At 50.6% G+C, this 16,846-nt stretch overlaps 3 protein-coding genes across 3 annotated transcripts; 2 read left to right on the top strand and 1 right to left on the bottom strand.

The window, feature by feature from the left end:
• Positions 1-106: 106 nt before the first annotated feature.
• Positions 107-1,518, top strand: HOO65_060405 (uncharacterized protein; the record flags this gene model as incomplete). The annotated part of the gene is made up of 3 exons (XM_071003890.1): positions 107-302; positions 364-705; positions 794-1,518. 3 exons carry the CDS (start codon positions 107-109, stop codon positions 1,516-1,518), a joined length of 1,263 nt encoding a protein of 420 aa, XP_070857755.1.
• A 190-nt stretch (positions 1,519-1,708) lies between these two features.
• HOO65_060404 (Siderophore iron transporter mirB) lies at positions 1,709-8,133 on the bottom strand (the record flags this gene model as incomplete). The annotated part of the gene is made up of 7 exons (XM_071003581.1): positions 1,709-2,071; positions 2,140-3,157; positions 3,809-3,928; positions 4,018-5,640; positions 6,267-7,325; positions 7,393-7,672; positions 7,740-8,133. The coding sequence occupies 7 exons, from the start codon at positions 8,131-8,133 to the stop codon at positions 1,709-1,711; spliced, it is 4,857 nt and encodes a 1,618-aa protein (XP_070857754.1).
• Positions 8,134-10,206: 2,073 nt separating this feature from the next.
• On the top strand, positions 10,207-16,569 carry HOO65_060403 (Nonribosomal peptide synthetase 4; the record flags this gene model as incomplete). The annotated part of the gene is made up of 2 exons (XM_071003583.1): positions 10,207-10,590; positions 10,651-16,569. The coding sequence occupies 2 exons, from the start codon at positions 10,207-10,209 to the stop codon at positions 16,567-16,569; spliced, it is 6,303 nt and encodes a 2,100-aa protein (XP_070857753.1).
• Positions 16,570-16,846: the final 277 nt, after the last annotated feature.

Below are 16,846 nucleotides of genomic sequence, written 5' to 3'. Positions count from 1 at the left end.
GTTTTGCTCCTTTCAACACTCCTGTCCCCTTTCTCTCTCGGGTGTTGCCTCTTTGCCCTCAGATCTCCGGACTCATCATACTCATACTCACACTTGTGCTGCAAACATGCCCGCTTTGATTCGCCCTGCTACTCGCGTTCTGGTTGTTGGTGGCTCTTATGCTGGCCTCTCGGCTACGGTCAATCTGCTTGATCTTGCGAGTGGCCTACAACCCCGTATTGGCCATTCCGAGTACAAGCACCACCCCGAGGCCAAGACCCTACCCATTGAAATCACCATCGTAGACGAGCGTGACGGCTTTTGTGAGTGCCGAGAGCCTAGAAAACTGCCTTGAGAAAAGCTTACTACTAACACCTATTGCAGTCCATCTCATTGGTGGTCCCCTCGCATTTGCATCTACTAAGTTTGCCGAAAGGTTCTGGGTCAAGTTCGCAGATATACCAGATATTCAGCGGCCAAATGTGCGCTTTATCCACGGTAGCGTGCAAAAGATCGACCCAGCGCAGAAGAAGGCCACGATTTTAGAGCACCTAGCGCAAAAGCCCCGCCAGGAGAACTATGACTACGTACTGTGCTCATCTGGCCTGCGTCGTCGCTTCCCGAGCGTGCCACTTAGTCTCACCCGTGAAGAGTATCTGGAAGAGGCTCAGGGTCAAATTTCTCGGTCGACAAAAGCACCCAAGGGCGTGCTTGTCGTTGGTGGAGGTAAGCAAAAGAGCAAAGAAAGAAAAGGAGAATCACCAAATATCTGGTAAGTTGGCGAGCTGGCTTGCTAACCCTCTCTTCTTTATAGGTGCCGTTGGTATTGAAATGGCTGCAGAGCTCAAATCGGTTCAGCCCGATGTCAAGGTCTGGCTTGCACATTCTAGGACTAAGCTATTGTCTGCTGAGGCTCTCTGCGATGCAGCCAAGGACGCATCGTTAGATCTGCTGCGCGAAAGCGGCGTCGAGCCCTTGATGGAGCACCGCTTAGAAAGCGTCAAGGAGACAACAGGAGCGGACGGGTCTGTCACCAAAGAAGTCACCTTCACAAATGGCCACAAGCTGGAGGTCAGTGAGGTTATTATGGCTTTATCCAGCCCAACAGCGACCTCCAGCTATTTACCCAGCAGTGCAGTGAACTCTGAGGGGTACATAAAGATTGAGCCCAGCCTGTGCTTCGTAGAAGACACGCCCAATCATAAGTCACACTTTGCCCTGGGCGATATCGCACAGTGGAGCGGTATCAAACGCTGTGGCGGCGCGATGCACATGGGGTACCACGCTGCCTACAACGTGCACCAATCTATCTTGGCCGATATATTCCCAGACTACAAGCCCGAGTTCAACAACCTGGACGAATTTCCTCCTGTTATTGGCTTAGCTGTCGGGAAAAAGGCACTGGCGACCGGCGGGCCAGATGACGTCAAGTTTGGTGAAGATGTGATGGAGATGTACTTTCGGGACGATCTTGGCTTTAGCATCTGCTGGGACTATATGGGACTTGGTGGTAGGGTAACTAAGAATAAAGAGAATTAGGTTGTCGTATAAGAGAACTGCAAGCAAAAGGGGCGGCTACCATAAGAAGAAAGATTAAGTAGATTGCTGGCTCTAGCTCTCCAACAACACCCAACACTTGGTCTAATACTCAATATCCAAGACTTCAATGCTGGTCTTTATGATAGGCTAACCTTGCACTTTTTGGCCAACACTTTGATATCCCTGCTCCCTACAGCTTAGCCACAAGCCCAATACGCATTCCACCCACAACCTTCTCGTTCTCTCCCAGCGGGCAAATCTGGAAGAAGCGCTCGCGCGAGCACTTGACAAAAGCACTGCGCTTATGAGGCAGGTCCACAAACTTTTCTATGCCAAAGCCATGCATCAAGTCGTATGCTACTACCGTATTGTTGGTTTCCTTGGGCTCGCCCACTACAAACCGCGTACGGCAGTCATCCAGGAACAAAAAGTGCATCAGCGAGCTCCACCATGCACTCACACGATGTGGCCCACGGAATCTCACGTCGCCGACGAGTGAGTGGCGGCCACGATCATAGTCGTCAGCAGTGTAGTAGGCACCTAGGCGATCCTCCTATGAAAATATGCATTAGATGAGCGGTATTCTTGGAAGAAGTTGAGGGAAACTTCATGTGCACATACCTTGCCCCAATAGATTTCAAAGTACGCAAAGCATGTGTCGTCAAAGCGTGCTAGCACCGAGAATTGATGCGGGTCTTCGTCTATCCGACGTAGATACTCTCTATGCTCGTCTAATGTACCTGTTTCGTTCCAGCCTTGTGAAACACGTGGATCGTTCTGCCATTCATGGAACAGCTTCAAATGCTCTGCATTATGGTAGTCGATTGCTATCATGGAAAAGTTTTCCTTCAGATGAGGGATGTAGCGCGAGTATACTACCGTTCCTGGGACTGGCTTGGAGGGCCGCAGAGGATGCCAAGCTTGCTGATAGCACTGGGGGTTGAAAGGGTCGCCCGCAGATGTCACTGTCATGGTGTGCTGCAGTGGTGTTGTCGGGAAAGTATCTAGTGCGAGCCCCTCGCGAGCTAGTGACTCGGATGGCGTCCACACCGATCGCGGGCCAAACGGCGATCCCGCACCCTGCCAGAACATGCTGCGCAGAACCAGCAATGTGGTATGGCTAGTACTTGCGCTGTCGCTTTCAGAGCCACCCACCTGTTGCGGATGGTCGACCGCCAGCGCTACAGCCTTTACTTGAGCACATAGCACTGATGCACCATTGCCCTGCAGAACAAGACGAAAATGCTCGACGCTTGGCCGGATGGTAAATAGCACATAGACAGCCAGCCATAGCTGGGCCATGGACGGCGGCGATGAAGCAGACCAGGAGACAGTGCTCAAAGGCGACCGGCAAGCCCGTGCCCAGGCGCTGTTGTTGGAGCCGACAGGTGTCTCGCTACTCTTAAGCTCAGTGAAATTGCTAAGGCGGATGTCGGAACGGACGACTGGAGCCGGCAGGGCAGACTTGGGTGCATCTGTCTCGTCGATGGCATATTGGCTATCAGAGGTCTCGCGAAGCGTATATGCAGAGAGGTACGGATGTGGCAGAGCCAGAATCGGAGAGCCAGTGGCCGCAGTTGAGAGCGAGAGTTGCTGCGTAGAAGGTGCCATAGTGGGGAGAAGCGCCTGGCGATTGGGACTGACTGCGAAAAGGGCAAATAAGCAGCGATGATTTTTTGAGGAGAGAGAATAGATAGCCAGTTACTTTTGTTTTTGACTCGGCGTCTGTGTTAGTGGCTTTGACGTGCTGTCATATTAACACCAGGTACAGCTACTATTGGTACCCACTTCGAGATTCCTTCCAGTTGCCTGTTACAAATCATGCAAATCCTACAAAAAACATGCAAGCATTGTAGTAATGACCAAGGCTCTCCTACGGAATTCCGAGCCCGTCGTATATCCGGGAAGGCTTCGTCAAATGCAATAGCTCCATGATAGCTGTGGACTTGGGTCTCTTATAGTGTTGTTTAGATGTTTCTTGCCGGACTGAATCAGGTTCTTCCACCAACTACGCGCATACGTATCGCAAGTTTATCCGGTATTCTTCCGGCCGGTCAGGGGTCATCACCCATTCGCTTCTGCATTTGGCAAGTGGGGTGAAATGGGCTTGACCCATAAAATTACAGAGGTACTCGAGATCCTACGCTAATATTAGCCAACGTACCCTGTCCTTCGCGTCAGGCGGGATGGGACTGGTGAACAGGAAATATTGGCTATATTTTATATACAACAGTCTCGGGCACTATATTAGCTCCACCAGGCCTATCCAGCCCCTAGCCAACTCACTCACTACACGACGGTTCCTTTGACCTGTTTGTAGTCCTTCACGTTGTAGTCTCGCCAGACAGCAACACAAATAATGGAAAAGGCCAAGACGGCTGATGTAACTATGAGCATCACGCGCTGGGTGCTGCGTTAAGAAGGCGCAGTTAGCATAGTCTACATGAATTAAAAAAAGGGAAAAAAGAAAGAAAAAAAATCGGCATCAGAATGACTTACTCAGCATAAGCTTTCTCGATGGCATCTCGGGCTGCAGACCCTACGTGGTAGCTTTTTTGCACCGCTATGCTGCCAACAATCTTGGCTAATTCAGGTTTGACTTCGTCGGGCAGGTAATCCTGTAGCTTCTGGGGAAATGTATGTTGCCAAATCGCCGAGGCTATCGTCGATCCAACAGCGCCACCCAGACTAGCAAACATAGCCTCTACAGCCAAAATGATGGCGATTTGTTGATGCGAGACCGCGGCCATGACGGCCATTTCTTTCGTGATGACGAGAGTGCCGCCAGAAAGCGCAATAAGAATCTGGCACATGCACACGTAGCCAATATTAACTCCAGGCTGTCGGAATTTGATCATGAGTGACACACCAAGGATAGTTGATGGCACGCCGAAATACAGAGCAAGCCCCCTGAAGCGGCCGGTCTTGCGGATTATAACACCCGTGACAATTGACCAAAGACACGATCCAATCGTAAAAATATTGGAAACGTAATTCGCCTGAACAACATCCAAATTGTTGACGACCTGCAGAAACGACGAGAAGTACGAGTTCCAGATGTAAAAGCAAGCCATGAGAATGGCAGAAAGCGCAAACGCGCCCACTATGGTGCGGTCCTTGAAAAAAGAGTACGGGATGTACTTGACGGGAGCGTAAAATACTTCATATATCACGAATATTCCTGTCAAGGCGCTGCCTACGGCGAGCATGGCAATGATCAGGGGCGAGTGCCAGCCCTCTCGTTGGCGGGTATAAAGATTGAAAGGCAAAAGGAGCAGCGCCGAGCCTGTTACAATCAAAACCAGGCCAACGACATCAAAATCTATCAAGTAGCCTTTAATCCTTTCCCACCGGGCTCGAGTGTTAGGCCTCACGGGGACAAGGCCGGCTTCTTTGGCTGTCTTGAGCTTGCGCCACATGAGAACAAACAACGGCATGGTGATTGCGGGTGTAATAACAGCAAATACGCCGTATGCCCAGCGCCAGCCAGGCCCTCCTAGAAATGCATCTGCTACAAAGCCGCCAACAAAAGTAGTGATCAGATACGGCGATGTAGAAAAGGCAAACATCAAGGACCGGTTCTTGAGTGCCGAAGTATCAGCAATGAAGATGTTGAGAGTATACGAGAGGCCATTGTAGCCCACCCAATAAAATACTTGGCCGGCTGCAAACATTCCCACTCCGTTACAAGCCGCCATTGTCATCAGACCAATGGTCAGCGTAGCCACAGAAATGGCGTATCCCTGGGGCCGGCCCCATGTGTCCAGCACTTTTGCCAAGGTTGGTTTCAAGAGTCCGCTGAGCAGTGACGAGACCACAGTTGTTGCAGCAGTAAGGGAATGGGCTGAGAAGTCAGACGTAACCCAAGCAAGGAGATTACCGGTGGTTGTCTGCTGAAGGGTGTCTACCAAGTAAATGAACCAAATCAAGGCATACGCAATCTTGAGATCACGAATAGTCCAGATCATTGTCACAGCTTCAACTCCGGCAACTCCTGCTGGAAGATCGGCAGTGGCCGCGCGTTCCTCTTCTATTGGCAACAGCCCGTGCTGCTGAGAGCTTCCGGCACTTTGGCCGCCGCCCAGATTCTCAGTTCCATAATCTGTCTTCTGATGCCGCGGACTATAATGTAGGATAGGCGCCCTATCAGACATCCTCACAGAGCGGCACAGAAGCAAGGTCGGTAACTAAATGATGTGGTGATAATGCTGCTATGGGGAGAAAAGCAAAACGCTGAGCTGCAACTGCGATACAATCGATACAGCTATAGAAGCAAAACGAATCTGTCAATGCTCAGGATTGCAAATAATCGCTCACTGAAAGTAGGCAGCCCCAAGACTTGGCAGGGAAACAAAGAGGGCAAGAGTGGCCTGACAACAAGGTAACTACCAAGATGAATTTCACCAAAAAATACAAAGAAAAACAAGAATAAAACGCAGTGGGCAGTACAGGAAAAGTCACAACCATAAAACTCGCAGAAAAGACAGATAATCACTCTCATCTGCTGCAGATAAATCTGCGCAGGAGTTGCAGCCTCGGAAGCCCGACATCCTCTTGGGCTCTTGGGCCTCTAAAACGGTTAAAATGTTCGTTGTGCGCGTTTCTATAGAGGGGATCAAAGCTTTTCTTATCAGATCCTGGGGTGGTACAGTAAGGTGAAACATATTGTGCAAGGACCCATTTTTCATAATATTGACTCCATCTTAGTTGTGCATGCACAAACTACTACGCTCTGTTTTTTCTCTCACAGCTTGGATACTGGTTTGCCCTTCGCCCTCCGCACCAGTTCGGTTCCTAGGGCCGCCATCTCGAATTTGCGCACCTTTCCGCTGCCAGTCAGCGGCACTTCTTTTGGTATCCCGTTTTGACCCAACCAAAACACGTGACTTGGAGCTTTGTGCTTGCCAAGCCGCGTCCGCACCCAGCCACGAATCTCATCCTGGGACGGAGCCGCCTTCCCTACGCTCTCCTCGATCTCGAGAAAGGCGCCAACTACTTCGCCATAGTGGTCGTCCTTGATGCCGACAACAATGGCCCGCGAAATAGCCGGGTGATCCATCAGTCGCTCCTCGATCTCAAGCGGGTAAATGTTTTCACCCCCTCGAATAATGATGTCCTTGAAGCGACCTGTAATCGTGCAGTAGCCATCCTTGTCAAACATGGCTTCGTCGCCCGTGTGCAGCCACAATGTTCCAGCGACATCGCGCACCATACATTCATTCGTTTTGGCCGAGTTGTTCCAGTAGCCTGTCTGCAGCTGGTAGCCAGCCATGCACAGCTCGCCACGCTGGCCGATAGGCACTATTTTCCCGTCATGGTCAACGATCTTGGCCATGGCATGCGGCATCAGAGTCCCCACTGTGGTCAGCCGCTTGCTGAGGGCATCGTCGGTGAAGGCATTGAAACAGGTTGGCGATGCTTCGGTTAGCCCGTAGCTACTAGTGAACTCGGTCATTCCGAGAATGCTGACCAGCTTCTCCATCAAGTACCGCGGTACCGGCGCCCCAGCGATAATGCCAGTTCGCAGGCGTGGCTTAAATCCATCTGGCCGGGGCAGCGACAGCAGAGTGTCGAACATGGCTGGCACGCCATGAATGGCTGTGCATGCTTCATCTGTGATTGCTTTCAAAGTGGCAGTGGGATTGAACACCTCTGCTGGATAAACAATCTTAGCTCCATGAGTAACCACACTGAGAAGCCCCAGAACAAGCCCGAAACAGTGGAAAAGGGGAGGGGGGCAGCACAGAATGTCATCAGGGGTGAGTCTCATTCTATCACCAATGAAGCGTGCGTTGTTGACAAGATTGCTAGGTGCTGTTAGATGCAAAAAGGCGCTGGGAATAATGGAAGCAAACGGGGTGCATTTCTACTTACTGATGCGTCAATGTTGCAGCTTTTGGATGGCCTGTTGTGCCACTGGTAAACTGCATGTTGGCGACTTGATGAGGCAGAACCTTGGAAGCGACTCTGACAAGACGCCGGTGATCTTTCGTTTTGCTTTTCTCAACCAGCTCCTTGTATGTGGGGTACCTTTCATCTTTGGCACCGCGTAGCATGATCACAGCCGGTGCGTTTACAGTGTTATCCAACTCAGTGAGCAGCTTTGCGTTGCTCACATGACCTATCTTGCGCGTGGTGAAGAAGACTTTGCATTCTTTTTTTTTTTTCGCCGCATTAGCACTACTTTACTTGGTACCGTTGAATAATAGTGCTGGACTCACCAGAGAAACTCAGACCATACATTGCTTCGGTAGAAGTGTATGTGTTGTTTAGAATCACAAGTACGGCACCGATTTTGCATGCCCCGAAGAATACGGCAGCATATTCCTCGCAGTTTCCCGCCATAATCCCCACTCTATCGCCAACGCCAATACCCATATCCAGAAGAGCTTGGGCAATCAAACAGCTTTGGCGATTGAGGTCGTGGTAGGTCCATCTTGCTCCAGTCCATGGTATCACCAGACACTCCCTGTTGCCATACTGGTAGCCCTGGAGCTCGAGGAGATCGCCCAAAGTAAGGTCTACCAACGGGACATCCGTTGGGCCGTACAAAACTGATAGCATCTGGCGCTGGGTGGACGGCGCAGGCGTATCAATGCGTGTCTGAGTAGCCATTAGAAAGATCTGTGCTGTGGTATCTGTAATGCGGTCTTGCAATAGGTAAACAACGAGAAATCTCGTAGGTGGAGGCGAGGCGTCAAGCTAATTTCAATCAGGCCGGACAGCCTCCTCTTGTTAGGGCAGAAAGCATTAGATGCAGTAAGAGCTAAAGCTGTACAAGAAACAGGCCCCTTTCTGTTCTCTTAAAAGATCTGATAAAAAGTGAATAAACGTACGTATGCCCGTACCCGGGCCGCCTTCCACATGCAGTTAGAAGTACCTTCGGATATAATTTAGCCTTCGTTAAGTAGATAGAAAAGCTTGTGACATTTGACAAGTTCTTGGCGATTGATAAATTCGATAAAAGGTTCAGAATTATCTGATCATCAGATAATCAGTGGAATTGATTAAAAGATTGATAATGATGATCAAATCTGATAAAAAGTTATTATGGTGTGCCCCGCCTGCCACATTTGGATAGCGCTATGTGCTAATTTGGCCGCTGCACAGCTGCTACAATTTTATTGCGTTTTCAGGACCAATGATTATTTCACAACGCACGCAAGCAACAATAAAGTCGATAAATCCGAGAGTCAAACACGAGGTGTAGAAAGCATCATGTAGCCAAGACAAGCTTAAAATCGATGACGTCTCCTTCAAGCTTGCGGCCTGCAAGTCTAGAAGCATTGACAAATTTATGGCTAGGCCGTGCGTACCACGACCGCCGGACTGGACCGTACGCTGGAAGGCTAGTTGATTGCTGAAACTCTCGGCCTCTCTCCCTGGAGGCTTTTCCTAATAAAAAACCCTTCCTCGGCCTATCCCTATTCAGGCACTAAATGCTACATTTCTCGGAGGCATGTAAGACATGGCTTAGTTGGTTTTCGTGATCTTACACAGCCAACATTCAAGGAAGGCGCTAAATTTCCAGGAAAGTAGTACTGTAACTCTTTCCTTTCCTGGAGCCTTCATGGAAAAGATAATATTCGTAGTAGTTACCTGCAGGAGCACGAGGCAAGTATTTTCCCAACATCAGCAAATCTCCTGCGTATCTCAACCAGATTCATCATCTCAACCCGTGGCATCCAACATGTCCAAGCTCTGGCAAAAGCCATCATCTGGTCTTGTTGGTAGCAAGGCTGGCTAACTGGCAAGTTGTTCTTCACTCTTCATGTCCCCCTCCCCTTCCCCTCCTCCCATCTTAATCTAATTTCCCTTCGCCATCATCGACGCGAAGTTCGTGATGTGTATGGACTGCTCCAATTTTATCTGATCAAAGCAAGAACTATTGCAGGCGGGGATTTCACCTTTACCTCAAATCCTGCTTTCTTCCTCCCTCCCAATCCTCGAGGTCTCAGGGTCGGACTAGCCTTGGCACCTGGGCTAGCAGCACCTCGGTCGCAGCACCTCGGTCGCAGCACCTTGGTCATATTCGCACCCGTCCACGCTTTGGGCAGTGTTGCTCTATTGAGAAACATGTACTTTTCGGTCCAGGCTGGCCAGGGACCTGGCTCCCGAAATCGGGGCTTGCCAAGCCAAGGAAACGGCATCTGTAGTAGACTTGGCCCGAATATGCCTAATCCCAGCATTGCCCCTCCTTCCAGCGGGTAGTCCAATGTCGACCATTCGCTATCCCTATGGATGTCTTCGCATTCGATGGATGGTCTACCAAAAGAGACAAAGAGATGGTCTGAGCTAGAAAGATTCTATCTACTCTCTAGCCGCCGCCAACCCCGCCCTTCCAAGCTGTCTCCAGTTCTACCAGCAACCAAGTAAGCCCCTCCTATACCCTAGGAGCCTCATAGGCGCTTTCTTGTGTTTAAAGCTCCAGATACCAGGCTCCCCCTAGACCCGGACTTCCAGAGCAGATGTCCAGTCATTCATCCTGACTACATACTACTCAGGCATATTAACCTGTGTAGTTGGTGCCTTTTTGCCCCTCCGGACCCTTTTCCTTCTACCTTGCTTTTTCCTTGCGAGCTGTTCTCTGTATTTAATACCGCTCTTATCTTATTCACCAATCTTTCATCTTTCGCCGAGTTTCACGCCTCTTTGTCAACTACCGTCTTTCTTTCCCCTCGCTTCACAATGGTGTCAGCTTGTGACGTCGAAGCCCGCGGTAGTAGTGCTACCTTTGAGCATTCTCAAGCAAGCTTATACATAAACTACGATGCCTCTGTCTCTGACCTTCGCCCTCGCTTTCTCTTGGCATGGCTCATAGCCTTTTGTTTTGACAGAGACTCGGCTCTCCCCTACATCACATTCGAAACTGCGTCACAGCTCAATGACGCCAAAACACAAGAGGTTGTGCCCTCAACCATCATTGACCTCCCCCCCAACGCTTCCCTAGCTTCGTGCTTGAAGGACCTAGAACAGAAACTTAGTCCCAGTCACCAGTCTTCCACGCTTCCTGTCCCCAAGACCATTGTCTTCTATGAATCTACAGTGGACCACGACCAAGCTAAAAGTTCAGTGAGTTTCAGTCAAAACCCTCAGTATGGAGCCAGAACTCACATGTTTCTATCATTCTAGTGGACTTATCAGCTCCAAATTTCGCCTGACCCACGTTGTGCCTCCATGTCTTTAGTTTCCCAGTCGCGAAACCCCGCCTTAACACCTCAAGCCAGTGATCGCCGCCTCCAGGCTTTCTCTAATGTTCTCAGCGACATTCTCAACGCTTACACTACCAGCACTGTCATTAGCTCGATACGTGCACGCTCCGCTGACTTAGACCTCGTCTGGAATTGGAACAAAATCGTTCCCCAAACAGCCACTCGATGTATGCATGATGTCATCAGTGAGAAAGCCAAGGCCTGGCCTAGCAGTGTTGCTATAGAGTCGTGGGATGGCAACTGGACTTACGCCGAAGTCGACTCACTCTCCACACGCCTTGCTTTCATCCTGTTGCAAAATGGCGTGCGCTCAGGGGATGTCATTCCTCTTTGCTTTGAGAAATGCAAGTGGACTATCATCGCAGTGCTTGCCGTCATGAAGTCCGGAGCCGCCTTTTCACTCACCGATCCCACACAGCCTGAAGGCCGTCTACGGACAATTGTCGAACAAACCCACGCCAAACAGATCATTGTGTCTTACCAGCAGGCCGAGTTAGGTGTCAAAATCTCTAAAAATGCCAAGGTCATTGTGCTGGACACAGCCCTGCTTCTGGCCCCTTCTCTCTCAATGGCCACCTTACCCAAGGTACCGCCAACAACACCCATGTACGTTATTTTCACATCCGGCAGTACGGGGAAGCCCAAGGGCGTCATCGTTTCCCATGAAAACTATGCAAGTGGTGCGCTTCCTCGAATCAACCAGATAAATTACCAATCTTCGTCACGTGTCTTTGACTTCGCGTCGTATGCCTTTGATGTCAGCATCGACTGCATGATTTGCACCTTGTCAGCTGGCGGCTGTCTGTGTATCCCCACTGATGCTGAGCGCATGAATGACTTGAGCGGCGCCATTCGCAAGGCACATGCTAATATGGCCCATATGACTCCCTCTGTTGCCCGGGTTTTAGATCCCGACATCATCCCATCTCTCGACGTCTTGGGCCTTGGTGGCGAGGCTATATCTCCCAGCGACGCTGCTAGCTGGAGTGAGCATGCGAGCATCATAATTGCCTATGGTCCCTCGGAGTGCACTGTCGGATGTACCATCAACAATACAGTCAGTGCCGACTGCACCAATCTAGGGTACGGCGTTGGAGGCGTTATGTGGATCGTCGATGCCAACGACCATGAACAACTCATGCCTGTGGGAGAAGTTGGCGAGCTTGTTGTCGAGGGTCCTGTGGTTGGCCTAGGATATCTCAATGAGCCTGAAAAAACAGCTCATGTCTTTATTGATGCGCCTGGATGGCTGAAAAGGGGCTACAAAGGCGTCCAGGGCCGGCATGGCAAACTATACAAGACTGGTGATCTCGTCAAGTATGACCCAAGCAACAACGGCTCCATTGTGTTTGTAGGTCGCAAAGATCAGCAGGTCAAGCTGAGAGGTCAAAGAGTCGAGCTTGCTGAAGTCGAGTTTCACCTCCGCAAGGCAATGCCCCAGGGCATCAAACTCGCCGCTGAAGTGATCAAACCTGGCGGTACTGACCCGATCCTCGTGGCCTTTTTAGAATCCAAGGTTGATACTACCAATGCCAGCCCACCCCCTAAATCGTCGTCTGCGTTGGCACCCCTCTTCTCGGGGTTTACAGCCCTCGTTAGTCAGGCGATCATTGACGTAGATAAAAACATGGGCGTCGACGTGCCTCGGTACATGGTACCCGCTACCTTTATTCCGCTATACAACCTGCCCTCGTTAGTGTCCGGCAAGATCGATCGCAAGAAGCTCCGGGAAATAGGTGGCAATATGACCCGCGATCAGCTAGCGAGTCTCCGTGTTTCAAGAACCAATATCAGCAGCCAAGAGATCAGTGTTGAAGCGGCCCCTGAAACGGCAATGGAGGAGAAGCTGCTTATTCTCTGGAAGACTCTCCTCGGCCCAAAAGTCAAGGTCAGCCTGTATGACAATTTCATGAGTCTAGGCGGCGACTCTCTGAAAGCCATGAAACTCGTCGGCCTCGCTCGTGAAAACGGCATCCAGCTCAACATTTCGACCATCTTTCAGTATCCCACGCTCAAGGAAATGGCCTCCCACGCTCAATTCGCCGCTGATAATGCACCTGAAAAGAAAGAAGTGCCCCCCTTCTCTCTACTCAGTCCCGGTCTCGACGTAGCCTCGGCACAGCTGCAAGCTTCTGAGCTATGCGGTATTCCCATGCACGAGATTGCTGACATCTACCCCTGCTCACCTCTACAGGAGGGCCTTATGGCCCTGACGGCAAAGTTTAGGGATGCATTCGTTGCCCAGCGTGTTGTCGAGCTCGAAAGCGATGAAGTGGCGGCTAGGGTGGTCAGTGCCTTCAACGAGGCCACAAAATCCAGCGATATCTTGCGCACTCGTATTGTCCAGCTTCCGAGTGAGGGCCTGGTACAAGTTGTTCTCAAAGGAGAAGTTGAGTGGACTCTTTCCACTACCCAGCTACACGAGTATCTATCCTTGGATCGCGACGACCACATGGATCTTGGCAAGGCTCTAGTTCGCTATGCCATCATCACTAATAACGGCCGCAAGTACTTTGTCCTGTCGATGCATCACGCTCTCTATGACGGTTGGTCTATGCCACTTGTCATCGACCGTATCAATCGTGCCTACGATGGTCTTGACACCACTCGTCCATCTTCTTTCAAGGATTTTATTGCCTATCTCCGCGGTATTGACCGCTCATCCAGCGAGCAGTTTTGGAAGGGCCGGTTAGACGGAGCCACAGGACCACAGTTCCCTGCGCTTCCCTACCCGTCATATCAAGTGCAGTCTGACTGTCTACTAGAGCAATATGTCACTCTTGGCAACAGGCTGCCAACAATCACAACTGCCACTGTGGTTCGGGGAGCCTGGGCTCTAATCGCTAGCCGCTACTCGGGCTCTTCGGATGTCGTTCTTGGCGAAACTCTTACTGGTCGTAATGCTCATATTGACGGCGTCGAGGATATCGAAGGCCCTATGATTACAACCGTTCCTGTGCGTATCCAGGTTCAGCTTCAAGCTTCTGTCATGGACTATCTTAGCAGTATTCAAGCCGCAGCTACTGAGCAAATCCCCCATGAGCACTTTGGTCTCCAAAACATCCGTCGTGTCAGTCCCGATGCTTTGCAAGCTTGTGAGCTTCGCACGGGCTTGGTAATGCACCCGAGCATCGGAGATGCTTCCGAAGTTGACGCTTCCCGTTCTCTCTACCCAGCAAACCGCTTAATGCCAGCTAGCGAATCTGAGGCCGCTCGAGAGTCTCTCAAATTCAACACGTTCTCCCTAATGCTGGTTTGCTCACTAGATCCTGAGGGCTTCTTGGTCATGGCTAGCTTTGATCAGAAGACAGTTTGCTCTAAAGTTCTAGCTAGAGCCCTACGTCAATTTTCTCATGTCGCCAAACAAATGGTCGAGTGTAGTGACAAATCTCTTGAGGATATTCAGTTTCTGATGGATGAGGACATTTCAGAGCTCAGCAGCCTCAGCAAGACTGCTGCTTCTACCATTGCCTCTGCTTATCCCAATGTCGAGGCCGCGTGGGTTGTTGACCCTACGGATAGTTCCCGCCTTCTTGCACTCGGTGGCGTTGGCGAGCTTGTCGTTCAGATCTCTAGTGGTTTAAGTGAAAATATGGAAGGCTTCGGGGCAGCCCAGTTGAAGCAAATAAACACGCCACAATCCATTCTCAGCCTGAGCCCTGAGGCTGCTAAAACGGTTTACGAGACTGGAAAGCTAGCCACCATTGATGAAAAGGGTCAGATAGTTCTGAAGGGCAACAAGAATCAGTCCTCTATCTCCGCTATGCTGCCCAAGACAGTCTCAAAAAGCAAATCTGTTTCTGTCACCTCGTATAAACAGCTCAAACTGCGCAAGCTGTGGGCAGGCGTGCTCGGGATGCCAGAGGACAAAATTAGTCTCGGTGACAGTTTCTTCCAACTGGGCGGTGACTCAATCACGGCCATGAAGCTAGTTTCAGAAGCGCGTTTATCTGGCATCACTTTGACTGTGGCCAAGATGTTCCAAAGCCGCACTCTCTACGACATGGCCAACGCTATGGAAGAGCTCCAAGCCAACGAGACAAGATCCAAAGCAACTATTCCTTTCGTGCTAATCCCTAAAGAAGACCTAGGTGAAATCAAGGCCTCCGCTCAGCAGTCTCTCCGCGGCAGCCAACACAGCAATATCACAGACATTATCCCTGCTCGTCCACTTCAGGAGATTGCCGTCGATGGTACAGTCCATTTTCCGCGATTCTCGGCTCGTTACGAGATGATGTACTTTGATCGCCCTCTAGATACCAATAAGATGGCCATTTCCTGTAACGAGCTAGTCAGGCGTAACGAAATTCTACGCACGGTATTTTTCCGTGATGCTAAAAAGAAGTGCTATGGAGCTGTCCTCGACAAGATCGATGTGCCGATTTTGTACCACGATGTTGACGAACAGTTCGATCTCAAAGACTTCTGCCATGATCTGTGCAAGATAGATGTCCGGTCACCCATGCCTCACGGGTCTTCGTTTGTCAAGTGGTTCCTCATCCAAGCTTACAATACTGACGGTGAGCAAACAAAAAGCGCACTCATCTTCCGCGTCTCTCACGCCCAATACGATGAGATTTGCCTGCCGCTTCTCCTGCGCGAGCTGGCTGCGCTCTACCAAAACCAGCCCACGCCGCAGCTCCTCCCATTTTCCGCCTTCGCCAACCATGTTATCAGAACAATTCCCGACAGCATGCCATATTGGCGTGATCTGCTCCGGGGCTCAGAGCCGACTGTTCTCAGACCAGACACTCCACTGGTTCGACGCAACCACTACTGCATTGAGCGCGAATATGACATATCCGGTCGTCCAGCCGAAATCACCACTGCTTCTATCCCAACAGCCGCCTGGGCCCTGTGTCTTGCACGCATGCTAGGTAAGCGTGACGTAGTCTTTGGTGAGGTTGTGTCCGGACGTAACACTGCATTTCCCCATGCAGATACAGTAGTTGGCCCAACATGGCAGTATGTGCCAACGCGAATCAAGTTTACGCCCTCCATGACAGCTCTAGATCTGTTGCAGCTTGTGCAGGACCAACATATGGCCACCTCGGCACATGAGGGTGTAGGTATTACAGAGCTGACCCGTGATGGTTGCTGGCCTGCCTCGGCGGAATGGTTCGACACTGTTGTGCACCAAGATGTGGAACACGTAGACAGTCTTGGGTTGGTCAATGGTCTTGGAGGCAGGACAGAGACCCTTTATCTGCACGAAGAGCCGTTGAGAGAGTGGAAGATCCAAGCCTTCCCTAAAGGCAACAAGATGGTTATTGAAGTTGTCACGTTTGAGTCCTGGAAGGAGACAGCCGCCGAGCTGCTAGATCACATGCAAGATATTTTTGCAAGACTACTTGGCCAGGCCACGGGGCCCTTGTTTCCTGAGGATCTCACTGCAACTAGCGACCCAAAGCATCTTGGTGAAATACCGTCTGCCACCGACACCGCTGTCCGTTCTCACTCCCCCACCACACCCGACTCTGAGACCTCTTCTCAATACGACGGCCCGCCTACACCCTCCAACGAATACGACCAACCTCCCATCCGCATCCACGTGCCCCAAGACTCCATCTCCCCCATTTCTATTAAAACAGCTCCCTCTGACTGCTCACCAGCAGACACGCCACCCATCATGGCATCCGTCCCAAAGGTCAATGGTAACACGCCAGATATCGCCCATGGCTTGAGTGCGGCACAAAGCTCTCTAATCCATGCTCTAGAAAGAAAACTAGCTCAGTATGACGAGGTCAATCGCGAGCTTCGGGAACGGGTAGAGAAGGCCGAAGCAGCGATGGAAGAGATGCGGATGGAGTTTGAGGTGTTGAAAGCCAAGCTTACTTGAGGGGGAGGATACAATTTCTTTTATTTTTCTGTTCTTTGTTCTTTTTTCCTTTCCTTTCACCGTCTTGCTCTTCATTGGCTTTTTCCTAGTATATTCTCATTATTTCCCTATTTATCGTCAACTTAACCAACCCTTAAAAATGGGAAAGCCCCCCCTCCCCTCGGCTTTAACTTCTCACGAAGACTAGCAGTAGTGTTGGCTATAGTAACAAAATACAGTTCAAATTGCAATCAGTTCTTGTTCTGCCAAGGCCTCTCTAGCTCCATGCTTCCATATC

Source organism: Ceratocystis lukuohia, assembly GCF_044167205.1.
Source record: "Ceratocystis lukuohia strain C4212 chromosome Unknown Supercontig6_pilon, whole genome shotgun sequence".
In the NCBI taxonomy this organism is placed as follows: Eukaryota; Fungi; Ascomycota; class Sordariomycetes; order Microascales; family Ceratocystidaceae; genus Ceratocystis; species Ceratocystis lukuohia.
Note: the sequence above shows the minus strand (reverse complement) of the source record. Positions and strands in the feature narration are given on the sequence as shown.